At 42.5% G+C, this 21,202-nt stretch overlaps 1 protein-coding gene across 1 annotated transcript in view; it reads right to left on the bottom strand.

Annotated features, from left to right (window-relative positions):
* hsf2bp (heat shock transcription factor 2 binding protein) overlaps window positions 1-20,539 on the bottom strand; it is a 30,649-nt gene extending 10,110 nt beyond the window's left edge. Inside the window, exons 1-4 of the mRNA XM_060898753.1 lie at window positions 20,478-20,539; window positions 17,954-18,101; window positions 12,164-12,267; window positions 8,275-8,424 (exon numbers count right to left, since the gene is read on the bottom strand). Coding sequence (XP_060754736.1) covers window positions 8,275-8,424; window positions 12,164-12,267; window positions 17,954-18,101; window positions 20,478-20,525 — 450 coding nt within the window. The 5' untranslated portion in view covers window positions 20,526-20,539. The remainder of the gene's footprint in view (window positions 1-8,274; window positions 8,425-12,163; window positions 12,268-17,953; window positions 18,102-20,477) is intronic.
* Window positions 20,540-21,202: the final 663 nt, after the last annotated feature.

Here is a 21,202-nt window from a genome sequence, read left to right as displayed (position 1 = left end):
TGCTTCTGTATTGGAAATCACAAAATGGGCTCAGGAATATTTCCAGAGAACATTATCTGTGAACACAATTCACCGTGCCATCCGCCGTTGCCAGCTAAAACTCTATAGTTCAAAGAAGAAGCCGTATCTAAACATGATCCAGAAGCGCAGACGTCTTCTCTGGGCCAAGGCTCATTTAAAATGGACTGTGGAAAAGTGGAAAACTGTTCTGTGGTCAGACGAATCAAAATTTGAAGTTCTTTATGGAAATCAGGGACGCCGTGTCATTCGGACTAAAGAGGAGAAGGACGACCCAAGTTGTTATCAGTGCTCAGTTCAGAAGCCTGCATCTCTGATGGTATGGGGTTGCATTAGTGCGTGTGGCATGGGCAGCTTACACATCTGGAAAGACACCATCAATGCTGAAAGGTATATCCAGGTTCTAGAGCAACATATGCTCCCATCCAGACGACGTCTCTTTCAGGGAAGACCTTGCATTTTCCAACATGACAATGCCAAACCACATACTGCATCAATTACAGCATCATGGCTGCGTAGAAGAAGGGTCCGGGTACTGAACTGGCCAGCCTGCAGTCCAGATCTTTCACCCATAGAAAACATTTGGTGCATCATAAAACGGAAGATACGACAAAAAAGACCTAAGACAGTTGAGCAACTAGAATCCTACATTAGACAAGAATGGGTTAACATTCCTATCCCTAAACTTGAGCAACTTGTCTCCTCAGTCCCCAGACGTTTACAGACTGTTGTAAAGAGAAAAGGGGATGTCTCACAGTGGTAAACATGGCCTTGTCCCAACTTTTTTGAGATGTGTTGTTGTCATGAAATTTAAAATCACCTAATTTTTCTCTTTAAATGATACATTTTCTCAGTTTAAACATTTGATATGCCATCTATGTTCTATTCTGAATAAAATATGGAATTTTGAAACTTCCACATCATTGCATTCTGTTTTTATTTACAATTTCTAGTTTGTCCTAACTTTTTTGGAATCGGGGTTGTATGCGTAAAGAACATATAATGAAGTTTTGGTAGCCTTTTGGATGTTCAGTGCATCTTTCACTTTCAAAATTCTCTCTAAATCTTCTGCTTTTAATGAAGCAAACCTCACGGCCATGCTTGTGTACAAACTGTCAGTCACTCGCTAGTGCAGAAGTTTTACATCTCTGACGTGTTTCTTTTCCAGTTTTTCGATGTCCGTTGGTATGTTTTTCTCACGTAAATATGCGTGAAGAATATCTAATGAAGTTTTGGTAGCCTTTTGGGTGTTTAGCGCGTCTTTAGTTTCAGTTTATTTATTTTGTGCTTAATCCGAGCACTAAATTAACCCCATCTTCTCTCTTTCCCAGCCGACAAAGAAATGAGTGTGCGCATGTGCAGCAGAAAAGTTTTGTCATTGGAGCTTCGTATGAGCTCCAAAGTGTGACGTCATGTTGCCTTGACAACGTGCAATATTATAAGAATATTGCACGCTCATTCTTCATTAGGGAGAGTGGCGTAATACATGGAGAATACGCAATATGATAACAATATTGCATGCCATTAATAAACCCACTAGAAGGGAATAGAATACATATATGTTATTTACCAGCTGGGAGGTCCGTATCGTGAAATACCATGACCGAGGTCTTGAAAGTACTGAGCGAGGCCCTCTGGGCCGAGGTCAGTATTCAAGGCCGAGGTCACGGTATTTCACCATACGGACCGACCTTAAGCTGGTAAATAATATATTTATTTTTTTCTTTACCAAATTCTAACAGAAAACGAGAGCGCCCGAAAGGGAAAACCGAGCCGAGCCAAGCTGAGCCGCCATTTTGAATCCTCATTCACGGCTGTAATGCAAATTGCTTCCTCCTCGGTATACAAGTGCACTTCCATGGCAGGAAAATAAACTACATTTTGCCGCCTATGTAGTCCCCTATTTATACAAATAGGAGTCATTCAGGATTCAGCCATGTTTTTGCTCGGCGTTAGCAACAGTTAGAGGTTTTTAGCTTTCTCCTGAAATGTTTTATTTTATTTCTTCTTCCTCAGGGTAGTAAAACTCGCTTTCGCTGTGAACACTGTCGTTATCGCTATCCATGCTGTAAAATTAATGCTATTCTCCTGAGAAATGCTGGCAAAAATTTATAAGATTTTTGATAAAAATCATAAATAAATCTTATAAAAGTTGACAAAAATTGCTACTATGTTTGTTGTTGTTGTGAACAAGCGAGTCGCCAGAGGTCCGTATCCGGGGTCCGTAACCGGGGTCTGTATCATAGGACACGGACCCGCTCGCCAGCCAATCAGAGCGCAGGATTTGATGGAAACCGGACTGCGAAAAAAATAAATGTTTTTATTCCATTGAAAAAGTGGCCTGTATGTATAATAAATCACTGATATTCACTTCATCTTCAGCGAATAACAACTGCCCTACTGTTATTATGATTTCTGTCCCGCCCACTCCCGTTGACGGTTTTCCTGCCCTGTCCCAGTCACATGATGAATACTGAAATTGAATCCCACAGAAATCCCATGACCCACAGGATTCCTGAAAAAGTTTCGGCCTCTACCACAAACAGAGAGAATATAGGAAACGCCACACAGACAGTAACTTGAGCCCAGGATTGAAGCTGAAGCAACGCTACCTACTGCACCGCTGTACCACCCTCTTCATCATTGTTATTTGTGAAACTTCAATATTATTGATCATTTAAATTGCATGTGCACTGCTAATGCGCACCTCTCTTTGACCAGACACAATATCTCTTTCTGTCAGAGGAAGCAATTAGTTAAGTACGGCAATCAATACAAATGGACCTTGTGTTACGTAAGCTAATACATCAAGGGGCATCGTGGCTCAGGTGGATAAGGTGCCATACCATAAATCCAGGGACCTGGGTTTGATTCTGACCCGAGGTCATTTCCCGATCCCTCCCTGTCTCTCTCTTGCTCATTTCCTGTCTCTACACTGTCCTATCCAATAAAGGTGGAAAAAGACCCCCCCCAAAAAAAGCTAATACATGAAGTGAAGGTTTGAAGCTTTACTGATAAGCACCTGCTGCTAATTTATTCATCCACACACGACTTTATGAAAATATATTTATGTAAATAAAAATGCAAACGCTCAAAAGAAGAGATTACTCTTCAACAGTATAGCATACTAGCTTAAACCACTGCATGCTTTATAGGTTATCATTCATTTCTCTGTATTATGTATGGCTAGAATACAGCCAAAACAACACTGAATGAATATCAATAACACAGTTCAGTATCAAACTAAAATTGGTCTCAAATGATAAATCAGCTTTGGAGTGGATGCAGTACATTAGCAGATCATAAGATACTTTATTATCTTAAAATATGCTGCTGCTGCTATGAAGCCTGTTTAACCTAACAGCGTAATAACCTAATAAGTAAACATACGCCGATCAGCCATAAAATTAAAAACACTGTGAATTACATTGATTATGTTGTTACAATGGCACCTGTTATGGGGTGGGATAAATTAGGGGCTCATTTCACCGAGTACGATCTGGAAAAATCGCACGTGACCACGCGTGACTATGATCGCAGCTATGTTTTCCCGTAGTCGCGGGCAAAATCCGTGCGATCTAAACCCATTATTTTCTGTGTACGCTCTATGTTCAATGTTATCTCGTTCGACCTTCGATGTGTACACTCTACCTGCGTCCTATACGCTCTGTAGACGCTTTACATACACTACCATTCAAAAGTTTGGGGTCACCCAGACAATTTTGTGTTTTCCATGAAAAGTCACACTTTTATTTACCACCATAAGTTGTAAAATGAATAGAAAATATAGTCAAGACATTTTTCTGGCCATTTTGAGCATTTAATCGACCCCACAAATGTGATGCTCCAGAAACTCAATCTGCTCAAAGGAAGGTCAGTTTTATAGCTTCTCTAAAGAGCTCAACTGTTTTCAGCTGTGCTAACATGATTGTACAAGGGTTTTCTAATCCTCCATTAGCCTTCTGAGGCAATGAGCAAACACATTGTACCATTAGAACACTGGAGTGAGAGTTGCTGGAAATGGGCCTCTATGGACCCTTTTCACGTGACGTCACGACAAACGCGGCCGCCATTTTGGACGTGTACTACCAGTAGTTTACCACAGCCAGCATTGAGGAACGGCAGCAAAGAAAGTGTTTATTTTCAGCAAGACTTCCATCATGCCACTATATTGTTGTGCACCTGGATGTAGTAACCATCAACAAACAAGGCAAGGGTTATCATTTTATCGGATCCCGGTAGATGCTGACCGACGGAGAAGATGGATAGCGGCATACCAACGCTTGTGTAGTGACCACTTTGTTGGAGGTAAGACGAATAAAATTAGCCAGAAAAGGCATTACATTGCTGTTAACATTCCATTCTAGTTTACTGTAATTATGATCTGGCAGCTATTTACACCGGATCCAGTGTAAATAGCCGCCGGAGCCGGCGGCCGCGGAGCCGGCGCGCGCTCGCTCGCGGCCCGGCCGGACGTTGGCTCCGGCAGCTATTTACACTGGATCCGGTGTAAATAGCTGCCAGATCATAATTACAGTAAACTAGTAAATACAGTTTTCTGCATCTCGCTCCTTTTTCTTTTATGTTTGTCGCCTTCCTCGCATTCAAACCGATTTGAGCCGAAGTCCACTACATGTCCAAAATGGCGGTCGCGTTTACGAAGGTCACGTGACTGAAAAGGGTCCATACACCCTGGGTGCGATTTGCTGGGGGGGATGGTGGGGATCATCCCCCCCTCTGGTTTTTATCTCTGCTGAAAAAAAATCCTCGGGGACAACCCCGTCAATAAAACAAACAAACCAAAAAAAAAGTTGACATGACAGGCATGTTGTGACAGTTTTCTATGGTCTACATTGCACTCACTTTCAAAATGACCCGAAGTGGCAGCTTTGATGTTCACAAACGTCCCCAGCAAATAGATACATTGTAGATAATAACAATATCTTTGCGTTCTAGCAGGGATGCAAACAGCGCGCCTTTTGGCGGATGCCGCCTTTTTCACGGCCAATTTTTTTTTTTTAGGGGGGACATTGGAGTGTCTGATTATAATTTCAAAGTAAATTCTGTATTAAAATTACTAAATAAGCAAATCCGTTACAGTCCATGAAACAGGAAGTATAAGGATGAGAAAAAAACAGTTTAAATCGGAAAGCTGGGCACAATGTGAACTGCGCCATCAGAGCAAACTGTTCATTTAGTATTCATGTATTTTAGTGATTTTCGAGTCACTGTCCATTTAATCCGGAGGGAGAGAAACATCACAGCAACGCGACAAGCAATGCGAACTTTGTTGTGTTAGTGTTCGTGTATTTAGTCAGAGAGATAGGAAGATGAATTTACTATCTCTGGTTTAGTGTTCGTTTTCATTTAGTGTTATTCATTTGATATCATCGGATGTTATTGAGCTGTTAGCCTATTGTTACCTTAATTTTGTGACGTTTCATGATTAAAAAAAAAAAACATCCCCCCTTCTGGTTTTTTGACAAATCGCACCCTGTATACACCTATGGAGATATTGCACCAAAAACCAGACATTTGCAGCTAGAATAGTCATTTACCACATTAGCAATGTATAGAGTGGATTTCTGATTAGTTTAAAGTGATCTTCATTGAAAAGAACAGTGCTTTTCTTTCAAAAATAAGGACATTTCAAAGTGACCCCAAACTTTTGAACGGTAGTGTACACGCAAAATGGTAAATATTTCCTGTGGACGGAGAATATGTGATCCACTCTCTATCGACGACTTGCCCATTTGGCAACATGCATTTGAGCTGGTCGTTTGTTAGAACACGAGTCTTGCCACCTATTCCACTGTCTCTTGCAGAGGTAGGATAACTCACCCTCCTGTTTTGAAACACTTTGACCCCTCTGTCAATGAGGGCTGCTTTAGCCCTGTCACTTTGAGTGTCCTCCCAGCAAGCTGGGTCAGTAACGGTCTCAAACCACGATGACGCCCCTTGCTCCTCTCTTGCGTTAAGACATGGTAACTGACATTCCTGTACATTGCTAGCAGAGGTAACCTGCCTTTGGTCCCCCTCTACTGTCTTCTCCTCCTTCCCTGCTTCAGCCGGCATAACACTGCTGCTGTTGCTGCTACTGCTGCTACCTGGCTGTCTCTCATCACCATGTCCTCCTGTTATCCCTCCACATGTGTGCTCATTGTCCTCCTCATTGCCCTCCTCCTCCCTCACTTCTGTTAGCATAACATCACAGCTGCTGCTGTTACCCGCCAGTCTGTCTTCATCAAATTTAGCTCTTTTCCCTCCAGTGTTTTCATCATTTATTGTAGAATTCTTAAAAAAATGTAAAATTCTAGGAACTTGATTTAAAACCTTAGCTTCTCTCAAATCTTTGTTTTTTTAACTTGCGCTTAGCTGCTCCACTTAATACCCGCTGCTCCATGATCTTGCATTGACAATCATTAGTATTGTAAATGTTCACCTGCCTGTCAAGTTTTCTAACTAGCGCCCTCTACTGACAAATCCAGTTATAGCCTACTAACTATTTTCAATAAGCTAACAGACTAGCTGTGTCCTAAACGTAAACAGAACTGAATTACTTTTACGTATTACTGTACTGAAGCAATTAAAAGTAATTCAAACAAAAGAGACTGACTTAAACATCACTATGCGTTGCGATGGCGGAAATATTTTTTTCATCTCATCTCATTATCTCTAGCCGCTTTATCCTGTTCTACAGGGTCGCAGGCAAGCTGGAGCCTATCCCAGCTGACTATGGGCGAAAGGCGGGGTACACCCTGGACAAGTCGCCAGGTCATCACAGGGCTGACACATAGACACAGACAACCATTCACACTCACATTCACACCTACGGTCAATTTAGAGTCACCAGTTAACCTAACCTGCATGTCTTTGGACTGTGGGGGAAACCGGAGCACCCGGAGGAAACCCACACGGACACGGGGAGAACATGCAAACTCCACACAGAAAGGCCCTCGCCGGCCATGGGGCTCGAACCCGGACCTTCTTGCTGTGAGGCGACAGCGCTAACCACTACACCATTAGACTATGGTGTGCAAGCCATGCACTCAGCAATACATTTAATGCAGGATCAGAGAGAAATCTTTCTTTTTCTTTTTTTCTGGGCCCCCCTCCAGACTGGGCCCAGGTGCAATCGCTCCCGTTGTTACCCCTCCAGAACCGGCCCTGGACCTGCACACTAATGAAGCAGATAGAGGGGTACATGTGACATTTAATACCCCACATTATTTGATTGAGAGGCCCCTTTTAGATATCAAGGGTGAATAACATAACCTGTGGTTCAGGGGCCCTATATGACATATCACACACCATGCTATTTGATTGAGGGGCCCCTTTCACATATCAGGGATGAATTACAAAGCCCGTGGCATATAATGGAGAAGCCCTATTAAGACATATTACATAATATAACCAGTGTTATATGGCTTCAGGGCCCCAATAGGATATCGGGATGCATAATGTTGTAAAAACAATATTGAAATGGTAGCACAGAGGCTTGGGCTTCAGGGCCCCCTTGGCCCTTGGGCCCCTGGGCCTGGTAGGCCCGTGCAGTAATCCATCCTTGCTTTACACACTCATCCAGAAGGGTAATTTTGCACAAGGCCATCTGTCTACAGCAGAAAAAAATAAAATAGCAAAACGCGTCTGGAAAAATCCCAAGGGAATCTGGAGCCAGATTCGTGACGTCACCTGCAGAAGCGCCAGCAGGCTGCGAGAGCTTTGCATGGTTTCAGTGCACAGCCTGTGTAGACCAAGCGCTCCCATTTCTCTCTCATTGTCCGGTCTTTTGGGAAACGAGGAATACTAATCCCATCAAGATTGGTGTTGCTACACCCTCCTACGATACATCTGTTAACCATTTTAATAATTATGCGATAACGTTGAAGAAATTTGCAGAAAACCACCAGGTCGTTTTCTCATGAACAAACCAGCGCTAACATAGGATTCAGAGGGAGGCGTCCCGCATGCGACGTCACGAAAATCAATGTTTGCCGGGAAATTCAAATGCCAAGTTTTTTCAGAGGCGGACCAATTCACCTCAAATGGCTTGATTTCAACTGAATTTTTCTGGTATTGCGCAAGGTAAAAAAATTGCACAAAATGCAAAATGTGACAGATATTTGACCAAAGTTTAATATAAAATAGGAGAATTACATTGATCTTGCTCCTGAATTTACCCGTGATATGCACTTTAATCTCAGTCAAGTCAGACAACTTTAGTAATTGACAGACGTCTTTATAAAGGTGACTCACATCAGCCAGTATGTCCCTTACAGCCTCTTCTCTACGGGAAGCGCTCCAGAGTACAGTGCAGGTGGCAGCGCCCAGGACTGTACAGAACTCTGCCTGCTGCTGCAGCTGCTCGCGGCTCTCCCATAACCGCTCCCTTAGAACCAGTTTCTCCTGCGGGGAAACACACACCTGTGAGTTTACAGATACAATTTCTGATGTAAAGTCTGTGCATAAGTCTGAAACATGAATGAAAATGGAGCTACAGTGGATATAAAAAGTGGACACACCCCGTTAAAATGACAGGTTTTTCTGATGTAAAAAAATGAGACCACGATAAATTATTTCAAAACTTTTCCCACCTTTAATGTGACCTATAACCTGTACAATTCAATTGAAAAACAAACAAATCTGTTCGGGGGGAAAAACATAAAAAACGTACAATAAGCTGGTTGCATAAGTGTGCACACCCTTAAACTAATACATTTAATGAAGCACCTTTTGCTTTAATTACAGCATTCAGTCTTTTTGGGTTCACACCTGCCATCAATTAAAATGACTCTGATTAACCCCAAATTAAGTTCAGACATTTACTCAGTTGCATCCTCCAGCAAAAGCCAGGGTTCACAGAGAGCTTACAAAGCGTCAAAGGGAGCTCATTGTTGAAAGGTATCAGTCAGGAGAAGGGGACAAAAACATTTCCACGGCATTAGATATACCATGGAGCACAGTGAAGACGGTCATCAAGAAGTGGAGAAAACATGGGACAACAGTGACATTAGCGAGAACTGGACGTCCCTCCAAAATTGATGAAAAGACAAGACGAAATCTGGTCAGGGAGGCTGCCGAGAGGCCGACAGCAACACTGAAGGAGCTGCAGGAATTTCTGGCAAGTACTGGTTGTGTACTACGTGTGACGATAATCTCCCGTATTCTCCATATGTCTGGACTATGAGGTAGGGTCAAAGAAAAACATCCAGGCCCGGCTAAATTTTGCAAAAAAAATAAATAAATACATCAACTCTCCCAAAAGCATGTGTTATGGTCTGATGAACCCAAGGTTGAACTTTTTGGCCCCAATTCCAAAAGTTATGTCTCATCTCATCTCATTATCTCTAGCCGCTTTATCCTTCTACAGGGTCGCAGGCGAGCTGGAGCCTATCCCAGCTGACTACGGGCGAAAGGCGGGGTACACCCTGGACAAGTCGCCAGGTCATCACAGGGCTGACACATAGACACAGACAACCATTCACACTCACATTCACACCTACGGTCAATTTAGAGTCACCAGTTAACCTAACCTGCATGTCTTTGGACTGTGGGGGAAACCGGAGCACCCGGAGGAAACCCACGCGGACACGGGGAGAACATGCAAACTCCGCACAGAAAGGCCCTCGAACCCGGACCCAGGCCCGGCGCCAGGAACAGTTTACTAAGGGGGCAATTAGAAATCGCAAGGGGGCAAATATTTTTCATATGCTGTAGTGTGTAGTAGTGATGGCGGTCTGACAACATGTTTCAAACAATTAACTGCGCCAACCACAAAACCACGGCCCCGAAGGTTGCTTTAGTACGGGAAAATCATGTGACATATTACCAGGGCAGTTGTGCTTTATCAACTCCCGTGTCCACCTATTAACCCTCCCCTCCAATTTTCTCACAGACACGCGTTACAACCGGAAAGATGCCAAACATAAAACAACACACACAAACCTACAGGCAAGTCCTTTACATTTAAAATACATACAAATAGCTCTGCGGCATGAAAACAAAACGTCAATGCAAGTCTAAGGTACTTGGCTCGGTGGCCAAAATCTCATCTCATCTCATCTCATTATCTCTAGCCGCTTTATCCTGCTCTACAGGGTCGCAGGCAAGCTGGAGCCTATCCCAGCTGACTACGGGCGAAAGGCGGGGTACACCCTGGACAAGTCGCCAGGTCATCACAGGGCTGACACATAGACACAGACAACCATTCACACTCACATTCACACCTACGCTCAATTTAGAGTCACCAGTTAACCTAACCTGCATGTCTTTGGACTGTGGGGGAAACCGGAGCACCCGGAGGAAACCCACGCGGACACAGGGAGAACATGCAAACTCCGCACAGAAAGGCCCTCGCCGGCCATGGGGCTCAAACCCGGACCTTCTTGCTGTGAGGCAACAGCGCTAACCACTACACCACCGTGCCGCCCGCGGCCAAAATCATAATTTAAAAAAAATCAACAGACCCCGCGGCTGCACCAGTAATAGCCTTCCTGACTCACACCGAGTCGACGCTAACCACTTAATCCGCGATCCCAGCTTAGGCGTGTAGGGGACAAAACACTCTGAAGTGATGAATTTTCACCCCCGCTGCATGGGGGGTGACGTCAACGACACATATTCTTATGCTATTTGCGCACAAAGCGGACCATATATGAACACATACACCAACATAAACAGAGATAAACTTAGCCTACAAAGAAAGAAAATGGATTCACAATATTGTGATTGAATTCATTTAATTCGGTGGGGGAAAGACTACTCCCGTAAACTGACTGCACATTACAGGATACTGCAGAGACAGTGCACTTGTAAGTGTACATGTAAAACCCCCGCCCGCACGACCCCTCCCCTTGTCCTCATCACAGGTCTGTGTGTGCGCGGCTGTGTCAGCATTACATATCTATGTCTAAAACAGGTGATTTATGTGAAATGTATTTTTGTGCAATGCGCAACCACTTAATATTTCGTATTTGAAAATGCAAATTATTAATACGTCTATAATATATTTTCATAAGAAAACAATTAAGTGATCTGAGTCTCCGTTGAGGGGGCGGGGCTGTAGCCACGAGGGGGCGATGCCCCCTTTCGCCCCCCCACAGCGCCGGGCCTGCCCGGACCTTCTTGCTGTGAGGCGACAGCGCTAACCACTACACCACCGTGCTGCCCCAAAAGGTATGTTTGACGCAAAAACAACATGCGCATCACCAAAAGAACCCCATGCCCACGGTGAAGCATGGTGGTGGCAGCATCATGTTTTGGGGTTGTTTTTCTTCAGCTGGAACAGGGGCTTTAGTCAAGGTGGAGGGAATTATGAACAGTTCTAAATACCAGTCAATTTTGGCCTAAAACCTTCAGGTGTCTGCTAGAAAGCTGAAGATGAAGAGGAATTCAGCACAACAATGACCCCAAAAAAGTTTTGGAACGGCCCAGCCAGAGCCCAGACCTAAATCCAATTGAAAATCTGTGGGGTGACCTGAAGAGGGCTGTGCACAAGGGATGCCCTCGCAATCTGACAGATTTGGAGCGCTTTTGCAAGGAAGAGTGGGCAAATATTGCCAAGTCTAGATGTGGCAGGCTGATAGACTCCGACCCAAAAAGACTTGAATGCTGTAATTAAGTCAAAAGGTGCTTCAACAAAGTTTTAGTTTAAGGGTGTGCACACTTATGCAACCAGCTTATCGTACGTTTTTTATTTTTTCCCCCTGAACAGATTTGTTTGTTTTTCAGTTGAATTGTACAGGTTATAGGTCACATTAAAGGTGGGAAAAGTTTTGAAATGATTTATCGTTGTCTCATTTTTTTTTTTACCTCAGAAAAACCTGTCATTACACTTTTTATATCCACTGTATGTATAGCAAAAATACAATGCAATCAAGTTAAAAAAACAAACAAAAAAAAGCATATGGAGCGCATATCTGGACATAAAATCAAGAAACTAGCAAGGCCATATTCCAAGTTGTGTTTTTTCTAAGGTATCTCTGTCACTGTATGATTATTAGAGGACCGAAACAGACATAAAATGCACCTTTAATGTGGTACATAGATATTCCAAGTATCTGTCATACATATCTGTTCCATCATGTCTGTTCCGCCCTTTCTTCACACAATCAGATCCCTCTTGTTCTCTCTCTATTTCCCTCACCTCTCTCTCTCTCTGGCACTCAGACTGTGCTGCATCGAGGCGGGAGGAAAGGTACAAACACTCCTGCTTCAGTTGCTGCTGCTGCTGCTGGCTCTGTTCTCTAACTGGAAAACAAGCAGCACATGAACGGATTTCCCACAAAGCATTCTAGCACAGCTGTGAGTCTGATGATGGTAGGGGAGAATGCTGTGTATCAAATCTCTCCGAAATGCTCATTTGGGTTGGGATCTGGTGAATGTTAAGGCCAATCGCATCATTTTCACATTCAACAAACCATTCAGGGGATACTGATCTTCCATCCTGGAAGAGACATGTTTCATGATAGAATGAAGGTGATCAGTCAGAAAAACTTTATTGATTTGCAGTGGACTTTTGCTTTCACGGGATCAGTGAAGCCGTTTGGTGAGAACATGTTTTTGAGAGGTGGGAGGAAACTCATTTGGATATGCAAAAACTGCACAGGATCGGATCAGGGACTCTAACGTGAGGCAGCAACATTACCTTCTGCACCACTGTGCAATAAAATTGTACGGATTAGAAATTATTTTCTTTCTACAGTCAACAACTAATATTTGGCAAGGCAAGTTTATTTACATAGCGCATTTCATACACAGTGGCAGTTCAATGTGCTTTACAGAGGTAAAAACAAAACAGTAAAGGGTCATTCCATGCCAAATCAACAAATATCTGACAAATTTATGCTCGACCAGCTCAGATTTCAATGAAATTTGGAGGGCTCAGAGATACTATTAAAAGAAGTTAATCCCCAAAACTTGAGCTTCCTATCTCCAACGGTTTCAGAGATACAGGCATTTGAATTTTTCAATTTTTTTGCATTTTGCTCAAAACATCTCATCTCATTATCTCTAGCCGCTTTATCCTTCTACAGGGTCGCAGGCAAGCTGGAGCCTATCCCAGCTGACTACGGGCGAAAGGCAGGGTACACCCTGGACAAGTCGCCAGGTCATCACAGGGCCGACACAGGCAACCATTCACACTCACGCCTACGGTCAATTTAGAGTCACCAGTTAACCTAACCTGCATGTCTTTGGGGGAAACCGGAGCACCCGGAGGAAACCCACGCGGACACAGGTAGAACATGCAAACTCCGCACAGAAAGGCCCTCGCCGGCCCCGGGGCTCGAACCCAGGACCTTCTTGCTGTGAGGCGACAGCGCTAACCACTACACCACCGTGCCGCCCTGCTCAAAACATACATATTTCAAAGTGTAATATAATCTTTATTATGCAAGATAGAAACCTAAAATTTTGCACAGAGAGACTCAATGTCTGGGCGGCACGGTGGTGTAGTGGTTAGCGCTGTCGCCTCACAGCAAGAAGGTCCTGGGTTCGAGCCCCGGGGCTGGCAAGGGCCTTTCTGTGTGGAGTTTGCATGTTCTCCCCGTGTCTGCGTGGGTTTCCTCCGGGTGCTCCGGTTTCCCCCACAGTCCAAAGACATGCAGGTTAGGTTAACTGGTGACTCTAAATTGACCGTAGGTGTGAATGTGAGTGTGAATGGTTGTCTGTGTCTATGTGTCAGCCCTGTGATGACCTGGCGACTTGTCCAGGGTGTACCCCGCCTTTCGCCCGTAGTCAGCTGGGATAGGCTCCAGCTTGCCTGCGACCCTGTAGAAGGATAAAGCAGCTAGAGATAATGAGATGAGATGAGATGAGACTCAATGTCTTGTACTACAAGCTTCAACTTAGAATTTCAATGGTCATTGTATATTAGATGGTGATTTTAACAAGGAAATTAAAAAGACAAATTTGCATTTTTTGCATTTTTAACTCGTTCTGGAAGCTTGCCTGTGGCAGTAATGCTTAAACTAAGAATGTTATTCAAATCTACACAGAAATATCTACCAATTTCAGTTTTACCAAGTCTCCACTATTCCTAGTTTGTCTGTAATAGGGTTTTGAAATTCGCCGATTTCTAAAACATGCCATTTTCAGTAGCATGGATTCCAATGTGGGATAGCAGTTAGGAACTTGTAAATTTTTTTCAGTAATCTCCTAGACCCATATTTTATATTTCCAAGTTTTTGTTCTGTGTCTCTCAAGTATTTCTGAGCTACAGGTGTTTAAAAAAATCCATTTTTTCCAAATTCGAATTTTTTATATTATTTCCATTTTATTGATGATTAAGGACGGATAAATACAACTAAATGATTTGTATAGATAAGGAAACATTTTACTTGTGTTCATGTCACAGAAATATGGTTTTAAAAATATTATCATTTTGAAATAAGCTAAATAATATATGAACATTTCACATTTTTCAGTAAATATATATAAAAACTAAAGAAGTCAGTCATTTTTCATATAAATCACTTAACTTACAATTTCTGTTGTATGTTAGTTTATGGCAGTCAGAATCTTTCTTTAGTCCAATTCCTATAGAACAGGGAGGAAGTTCAGCCATTTCTAGATGTCTAAGAACAAACTCATTTATACTGATCTCAAATTGAAAGCAACTACAATTAAATTACCTAGTCAACTATTCAAAATATCCAATCCTTGCAAAGAAACACATACAGTTAATAACATTGGTAAATTTTCTCAGTGCTCTGTATTACAATGTATTTAATATAATCCAAGCAATATAATGTTATCTGAACAAGTATGCAGTTTACAGACTCTAAAACTATAAGATATGAGCCACCTGTTCTGGTATCAAAGGTCACCTATTGTGCTGTGTTGATATTGATAAGGCTGGCTGTTGACTGGTACACAATAGCTGGTCATTGATTGCTAATGTTACACAGTCTTAGATTAAAATCAATTTACAAAGAATTAATACTGAGCATTAATTGAAATTGTATTTAAAATTGAGGAAGAAACATGTCTCCTAACCTACTTGAGCCTTATTGAAGCATTTATTAACCCTCAAATATCAGTTATATGAAAATATATCAAAAATTCGAATTTGGTGAAAATGGATTTTTTAAACCATAGTTTAAAAATACTTGAGAGACACAGAACAAAAATGTGGAAATATAAAACATGGGTCTTGGGGATTACTGAAAAAAATTTACAAGTTCCTAACTGCTATCCCACATTGGATTTCTTGCTACTGAAAATGGCATGTTTTAGAAATCGGCGAATTTCAAAACCCTATTACAGACAAACTAGGAATAGTGGAGACTTGGTAAAAGTGAAATTGGTAGATATTTCTGTGTAGATTTGAATAACATTCTTAGTTTAAGCATTACTGCCACAGGCAAGCTTCCAGAATGAGTTAAAAATGCAAAAAATGCAAATTTGTCTTTTTAATTTCCTTGTTAAAATCACCATCACCAATACAATGACCATTGAAATTCTAAGTTGAAGCTTGTAGTACAAGACATTGAGTCTCTCTGTGCAAAATTTTAGGTTTCTATCTTGCATAATAAAGATTATATTGCACTTTGAAATATGTATGTTTTGAGCAAAAAACAAAAAAATCGAAAAATTCAAATGCCTGTATCTCTGAAACTATTGGTGATAGGAAGCTCAAGTTTTGGGGATTAACTTCTTTTAATAGTATCTCTGAGCCCTCCAAATTTCATGGAAATCTGAGATGGTCGAGCATAACCTCTTGTTGATTTGGCATGGAATGACCCTAAACAATAAAAAATAAAACTATATAAAATAAAGGGGGAAGAAGAGAGAAAAAAAATAAGAAGAATTAAACAATTAAATTAAACAAGGATGGCCCCATGAGGACAGTTGAGGGTTATACCTGGAGGATGCTCTGGACTCTTACAGTAACGCTTTTATGGCTGAGGACTACAGTTGTCTTGCTAACTTTAGGACTGCAGTTGTCATGAACAGTTTTGCACTCAAGTTTCCATCAATGAAGAGTTATAACATCAACGAAACTGATTTCATGTTAAAACTGTTAATATTATAGTCAGGCTGTCTGTTGTTGCCCAAATGAGGATGGGTTCCCTTTTGAGTCTGGTTCCTCTCGAGGTTTCTTCCTCATGTCGTCTGAGGGAGTTTTTCCTTGCCACTGTCGCCACAGGCTTGCTCATCAGAGATAGATTAGGGATAAAATTAGCTCATGTTTTAAGTCGTTCAAATTCTGTAAAGCTGCTTTGCGGCAATGTTTATTGTTAAAAGCGCTATACAAATAAACTTGACTTGACAATAGTAGAAATACAATAATAAAATGAAGTAAAAGTTCAGTAAAAACAGCAGAATAAAATAGAATAAAAGTTAAGTAAAGTTTAAAACATGTAAAGATGATGATGTTTATCAGTTAGCAGAAAGCATCTGAGAACAGCTTGGTCTTTAGTCTAGATTTGAAGCTGCCAACAGCAGGAGCATTTTTGACGTCCTCTGGGAGTTGGTTCCATAGCTGGACTGCATAGTAGCTAAAAGCTGCTTCACCACACTTTGTTTTAACAACAGGTTTTACCAGTAAATTTTGCTGCTGCGATCTGGTAGATCTGATTGGGTTAGGCCGCTGCAACATATCAGAGAGTGTTGGGGTTCACCCAGTCGGAAACGGTCAACTTACTTCTCGGGACCCCCGCCCTCGTACCGCCCAGAGCTCTGGGGGGGTTAGTCGCAAAGAAAGACAGGAACCCCAATGTAGTTCACATCTTTATTCGCAAGTTCCCCCTCAATTAGACAGGAATACAGAGGGTTATTATATATGAGTATTATCTGTGTGTAAATGACATCACTGTTTGATATCTATGTGTGTGTGTGCATGAATGTGTGTATGTGTGTGTCTATGGGGGGATGTGAGTGAGTGACATCATTCTGATATGTGTCTATGTGTGTGTGTGTGTGTGTGTGTGTGTGTATGAGCAGGTCACATTTTAATTACATCACTGTTCTGATGGAATGTTCAGATGTATGTGTGTGTGTTTGACTTGCGTGCAAGTGAGCAGCTTGATCTTGGGGCAGGTCAAATAATCTCCATCAGTGTGTGTAAATCATAACATAATGACATATTTCTGATGATATGACATGATAGCAAGGTACAGACAGATTTTAAAGGTCTTTGCTTACATACACCCCTTTTAAACACAGATATGTTATAAGAAAGTAAACAAAAAATAAGAACAAACCTAAACAAAAACAGTCATAAGCAAAACGTCTCATATCAAGAATATGTCTTTAACAATCCTAAATTATATTCTGTAATTATAAAACTAACTTAAAACTATAAAACTAACTTAAATCACAAAATGCATCTTAGACCTAACAGAGAGGTAATTGGGCCCTGTACCATTTAGAGATTTGTACACCAGCAGCAATGCTTTAAAGTCAATTCTGTAGCTTACTGGAAGCCAGTGAAGGGACCTTAGAATTGGAGTAATGAGCTCTGTTCTTTTTGTTCGTGTGAGAACCCTAGCCGCTGCATTCTGAATCACCTGAAGTCGTTTGACGGGTTTTTTTGGCAGGCCTGTGAAAAGGCCATTGCAGTAATCAACCCTACTAGAGATGAAGGCATGTATACATTTTTCCAGATCATTTTTTTGACATAAGTCCTCTTAGTTTGTAAATTATTTTTAGGTGATAAAATGCCGATTTAGTGATTGCTTTCATGTGACTGTCAAAGTTTAGCTCGCTGTCAATGAAAACACCAAGATTTTTAACCATATCTTTTGTTTTAATCCCCTTTGTGTCAAAAATAGTGGTAATCCTGAGTCTTTCATCTTTTTCTCAAATAGAATTACTTCTGTTTTATCTGTGTATATTACTTCTCTTTTATCTGTATTTGCAAGAAACTGCCCCTTTCCTGTTTTCATAATGGAACATAAACATAATTATCCTCAATATTAATTCATCTTACGTGTGTCCAGAGAGCGGGCTTTGTGCAGGGCATCCAGAAAGTCACTGTTAATGACTTTCGGTAGAAACTCCCGTAGCTGCATGACCTCAGTGCACAGTCTCTCCAAGTCTCTCTTCTGGACTCTGACAAAACAATCTCCTCCTGGATCCTATAAGGATTAAAAAAACAAACAAACAAAAAACACCATTAATCTGTTTCTTTCTTGACACTCCCACTGCCTGAAGACATGCTGGTATTGCTGGATTTGCAACAGTAAATTGCTTCTACATGTGGATGAGTGTGTGAACGTGAGTGTTCATGGTGTGCTGCGACGAACTGGAATCCTATCCAGGGTGTATCCCGACCTCACGCCCAGTGTTCTCAGGATAAGTGACACCGATCAGAATAAAGCAGTTACTGAAGATCAGTGGATGTTTTTTCTTGATGACTCAAGGTTTCTGTTCCCTAAACAATTTATACGCTGCATATCTGTTATCGTCACTATGCCTTTGACTTTCTTGTTTGCATTCGTTTCAAGTCTTCTTCTTCTTCTTTTGGCTGCTCCCGATTAGGGGTCGCCACAGAGGATCTTTCGTCTCCATTGCTCCGTCTTCCGCATCCTTCTCTACCACACCTGCCACTTTCATGTCCTCTCTCACCACATCCATGTATCTCCTCTTTGGCCTTCCTCGTTTTCGTTTGCCTGGCAGCTCCATCCTCAACATTCTCCTTCCAACATGCTCTGCATCTCTTCTCAGGATGTGCCCATACCATCTCAGTGTCATCTCTCTTAGCTTCATTCCCAAGCTCTCCACATGTGCTGTCCCTCTGATGTGCTCGTTCCTTATCCTGTCCAACCTCCCATCGCAAACCTTAACATCCTCAACTCCGCCACTTCCAACTCCGCCTCCTGTCTCTTCGTTAAGGGTACGGTCTCCAATCCGTACATCACAGCTGGTCTCATTACTGTCTTATACATCTTACTGTACCTTTCACTTTTGCTGACACTTTCCTATCACAAATGACTCCTGAAATCCTTCTCCACCCTGCCTGCACTCTCTTTCTCACCTCACTATCGCAGCCCCCATTTTCCTGCACAGTTGACCGCAGGTACTTGAATCCATCAAACTGCTTTATGTCTACTCCTTGCATCTTCACTACACTCTCAGTTTCAAATATGAATACTAAATAAATTCACTGAAGTGAAATGAACGCACATAAATAATCAATATAATTTTAAAAAATATATTTTTCGACGGTGGTGTAGTGGTTAGCGCTGTTGCCTCACAGTAAGAAGGTCCGGGTTCGAGCCCCGTGGCCGGCGAGGGCCTTTCTGTGCGGAGTTTGCATGTTCTTCCCGTGTCCGCATGGGTTTCCTCCGGGTGCGCCGGTTTCCCCCACAGTCCAAAGACATGCAGTTTAGGTTAACTGGTGACTCTAAATTGACCGTAGGTGTGAATGCGAGTGTGAATGGTTGTCTGTGTCTATGTGTCAGCCCTGTGATGACCTGGCGACTTGTCCAGGGTGTACCCCGCCTTTCACCCGTAGTCAGCTGGGATAGACTCCAGCTTGTCTGCGACCCTGTAGAACAGGATAAAGCGGCTAGAGATAATGAGATGAATGATATTTTCTGACGGTGGTGTAGTGGTTAGCGCTGTTGCCTCACAGTAAGAAGGTCCGGGTTCGAGCCCAGTGGCCTACGAGGGCCTTTCTGTGCGGAGTTTGCATGTTCTCCCCGTGTCCGCGTGGGTTTCCTCCGGGTGCTCCGGTTTCCCCCACAGTCCAAAGACATGCAGGTTAGGTTAACTGGTGACTCTAAATTGACCGTAGGTGTGAATGTGAGTGTGAATGGTTGTCTGTGTCTATGTGTCAGCCCTGTGATGACCTGGCGACTTGTCCAGGGTGTACCCCGCCTTTCGCCCGTAGTCAGCTGGGATAGGCTCCAGCTTGCCTGCGACCCTGTAGAACAGGATAAAGCGGCTACAGATAATGGATGGATGGATGGATGGATGGATGGATATTTTTCAACCCCTTGGATTTGTACTTTCATTGCATTTGAGTACTTAAAATTAAAGTGAGACAATGCTGCCATCTTGTGGATGGCGTGTGCATCGACTGCAAAAAAGCCAAACGTGATCGACACTGACATTTAATTCCAGTTAAAATGTCATATTAAGCTAAATATTGGTCTATCATACTGAATTTGTCTCTAATATGACGTTTTGTACAAGCAAATAATTCATTTTTTAGATTCTGTCCATGCTAACCACAACCTCCTATCAGTAATGAAATGGGTTAGCTAGCTCAGTTCAGTCTGAGCTAACAAAAGTAGCTTCCTTGTCAACATTCAGAGACTGGTGTTGTTGTTTTTTCTTTAAAGACTTATATTTTTCCTCTAGTGACAGACCTGAAACCCGTTTGTACTTTAATATCTGTAAATCTCGGTTTAAGTGATGCTAGCTTGCTATAGTTACCCAAATAATCTGATATTACTTGTGGTGGCTGATAACTATTAACACACATAAACAGTGATGTGTATTGTTACCTCTCTTGAACTTAATGGTGGTACTTTAGTGAAGTCTGACGCTTGCATCTTGAGAAACCACTTCTTTCCTAACAGTTTACTAATATAAAACTTTTAAGGATTTTTTTCCCCTTCCTGAGGCAGACAAGCTGTCTAAATGGCTCCCTCTGCTGGTTCTTCTGGGTACTGGTTGAATCTTTATGGCTGAATTTCCTGCCATCTGTGCCCTGATAATGAACTCTCTTTCACCTCTTTGTATCATAATGATTCTGTAGTGGTTAGCACTGCTGCCTCACACACAGCAAGAAGGTTCTGGGTTCGACAGGAGCCTTTCTGTGTGGAGTCTGCATGTTCTCCCTGTGTCTGCGTGGGTTTCCTCCGGGTGCTCTGGTTTCCCCCGCAGTCCAAAGACGTGCAGGTTCGGCTAATTGGTGGCGCTAAATTGATCGAAAGGAGTCAGTTGAGGTGGTTCAGGCACCTTGTTAGGATGCTCCCAGACGCCTCACAAGGGAGGTTTTCTGGGCATGCTCCACCGGGAGGAGACCCCGGGGCAGACCCAGGACACGCTGGAGAGATTACGTCTCTCGGCTGGCCTGGGAACACCTCGGTATTCACCCGGTGTGGAGGTGGCTGGGGAGAGGGAAGTCTGGGATGCTCTGTTTAGGCTGCTACCCCCGTGACCAGGATCCGGATAAGCGGTAGAAGATGGATGGATAAATTGACTGTAGGTGTGAATGTGAGTGTGA

This window comes from Neoarius graeffei, chromosome 18 (genome assembly GCF_027579695.1).
Source record: "Neoarius graeffei isolate fNeoGra1 chromosome 18, fNeoGra1.pri, whole genome shotgun sequence".
NCBI lineage: Eukaryota > Metazoa > Chordata > Actinopteri > Siluriformes > Ariidae > Neoarius > Neoarius graeffei.
The sequence above is the reverse complement of the archived record's forward strand: the minus strand, read 5'-3'. Positions and strand labels throughout refer to the sequence as shown.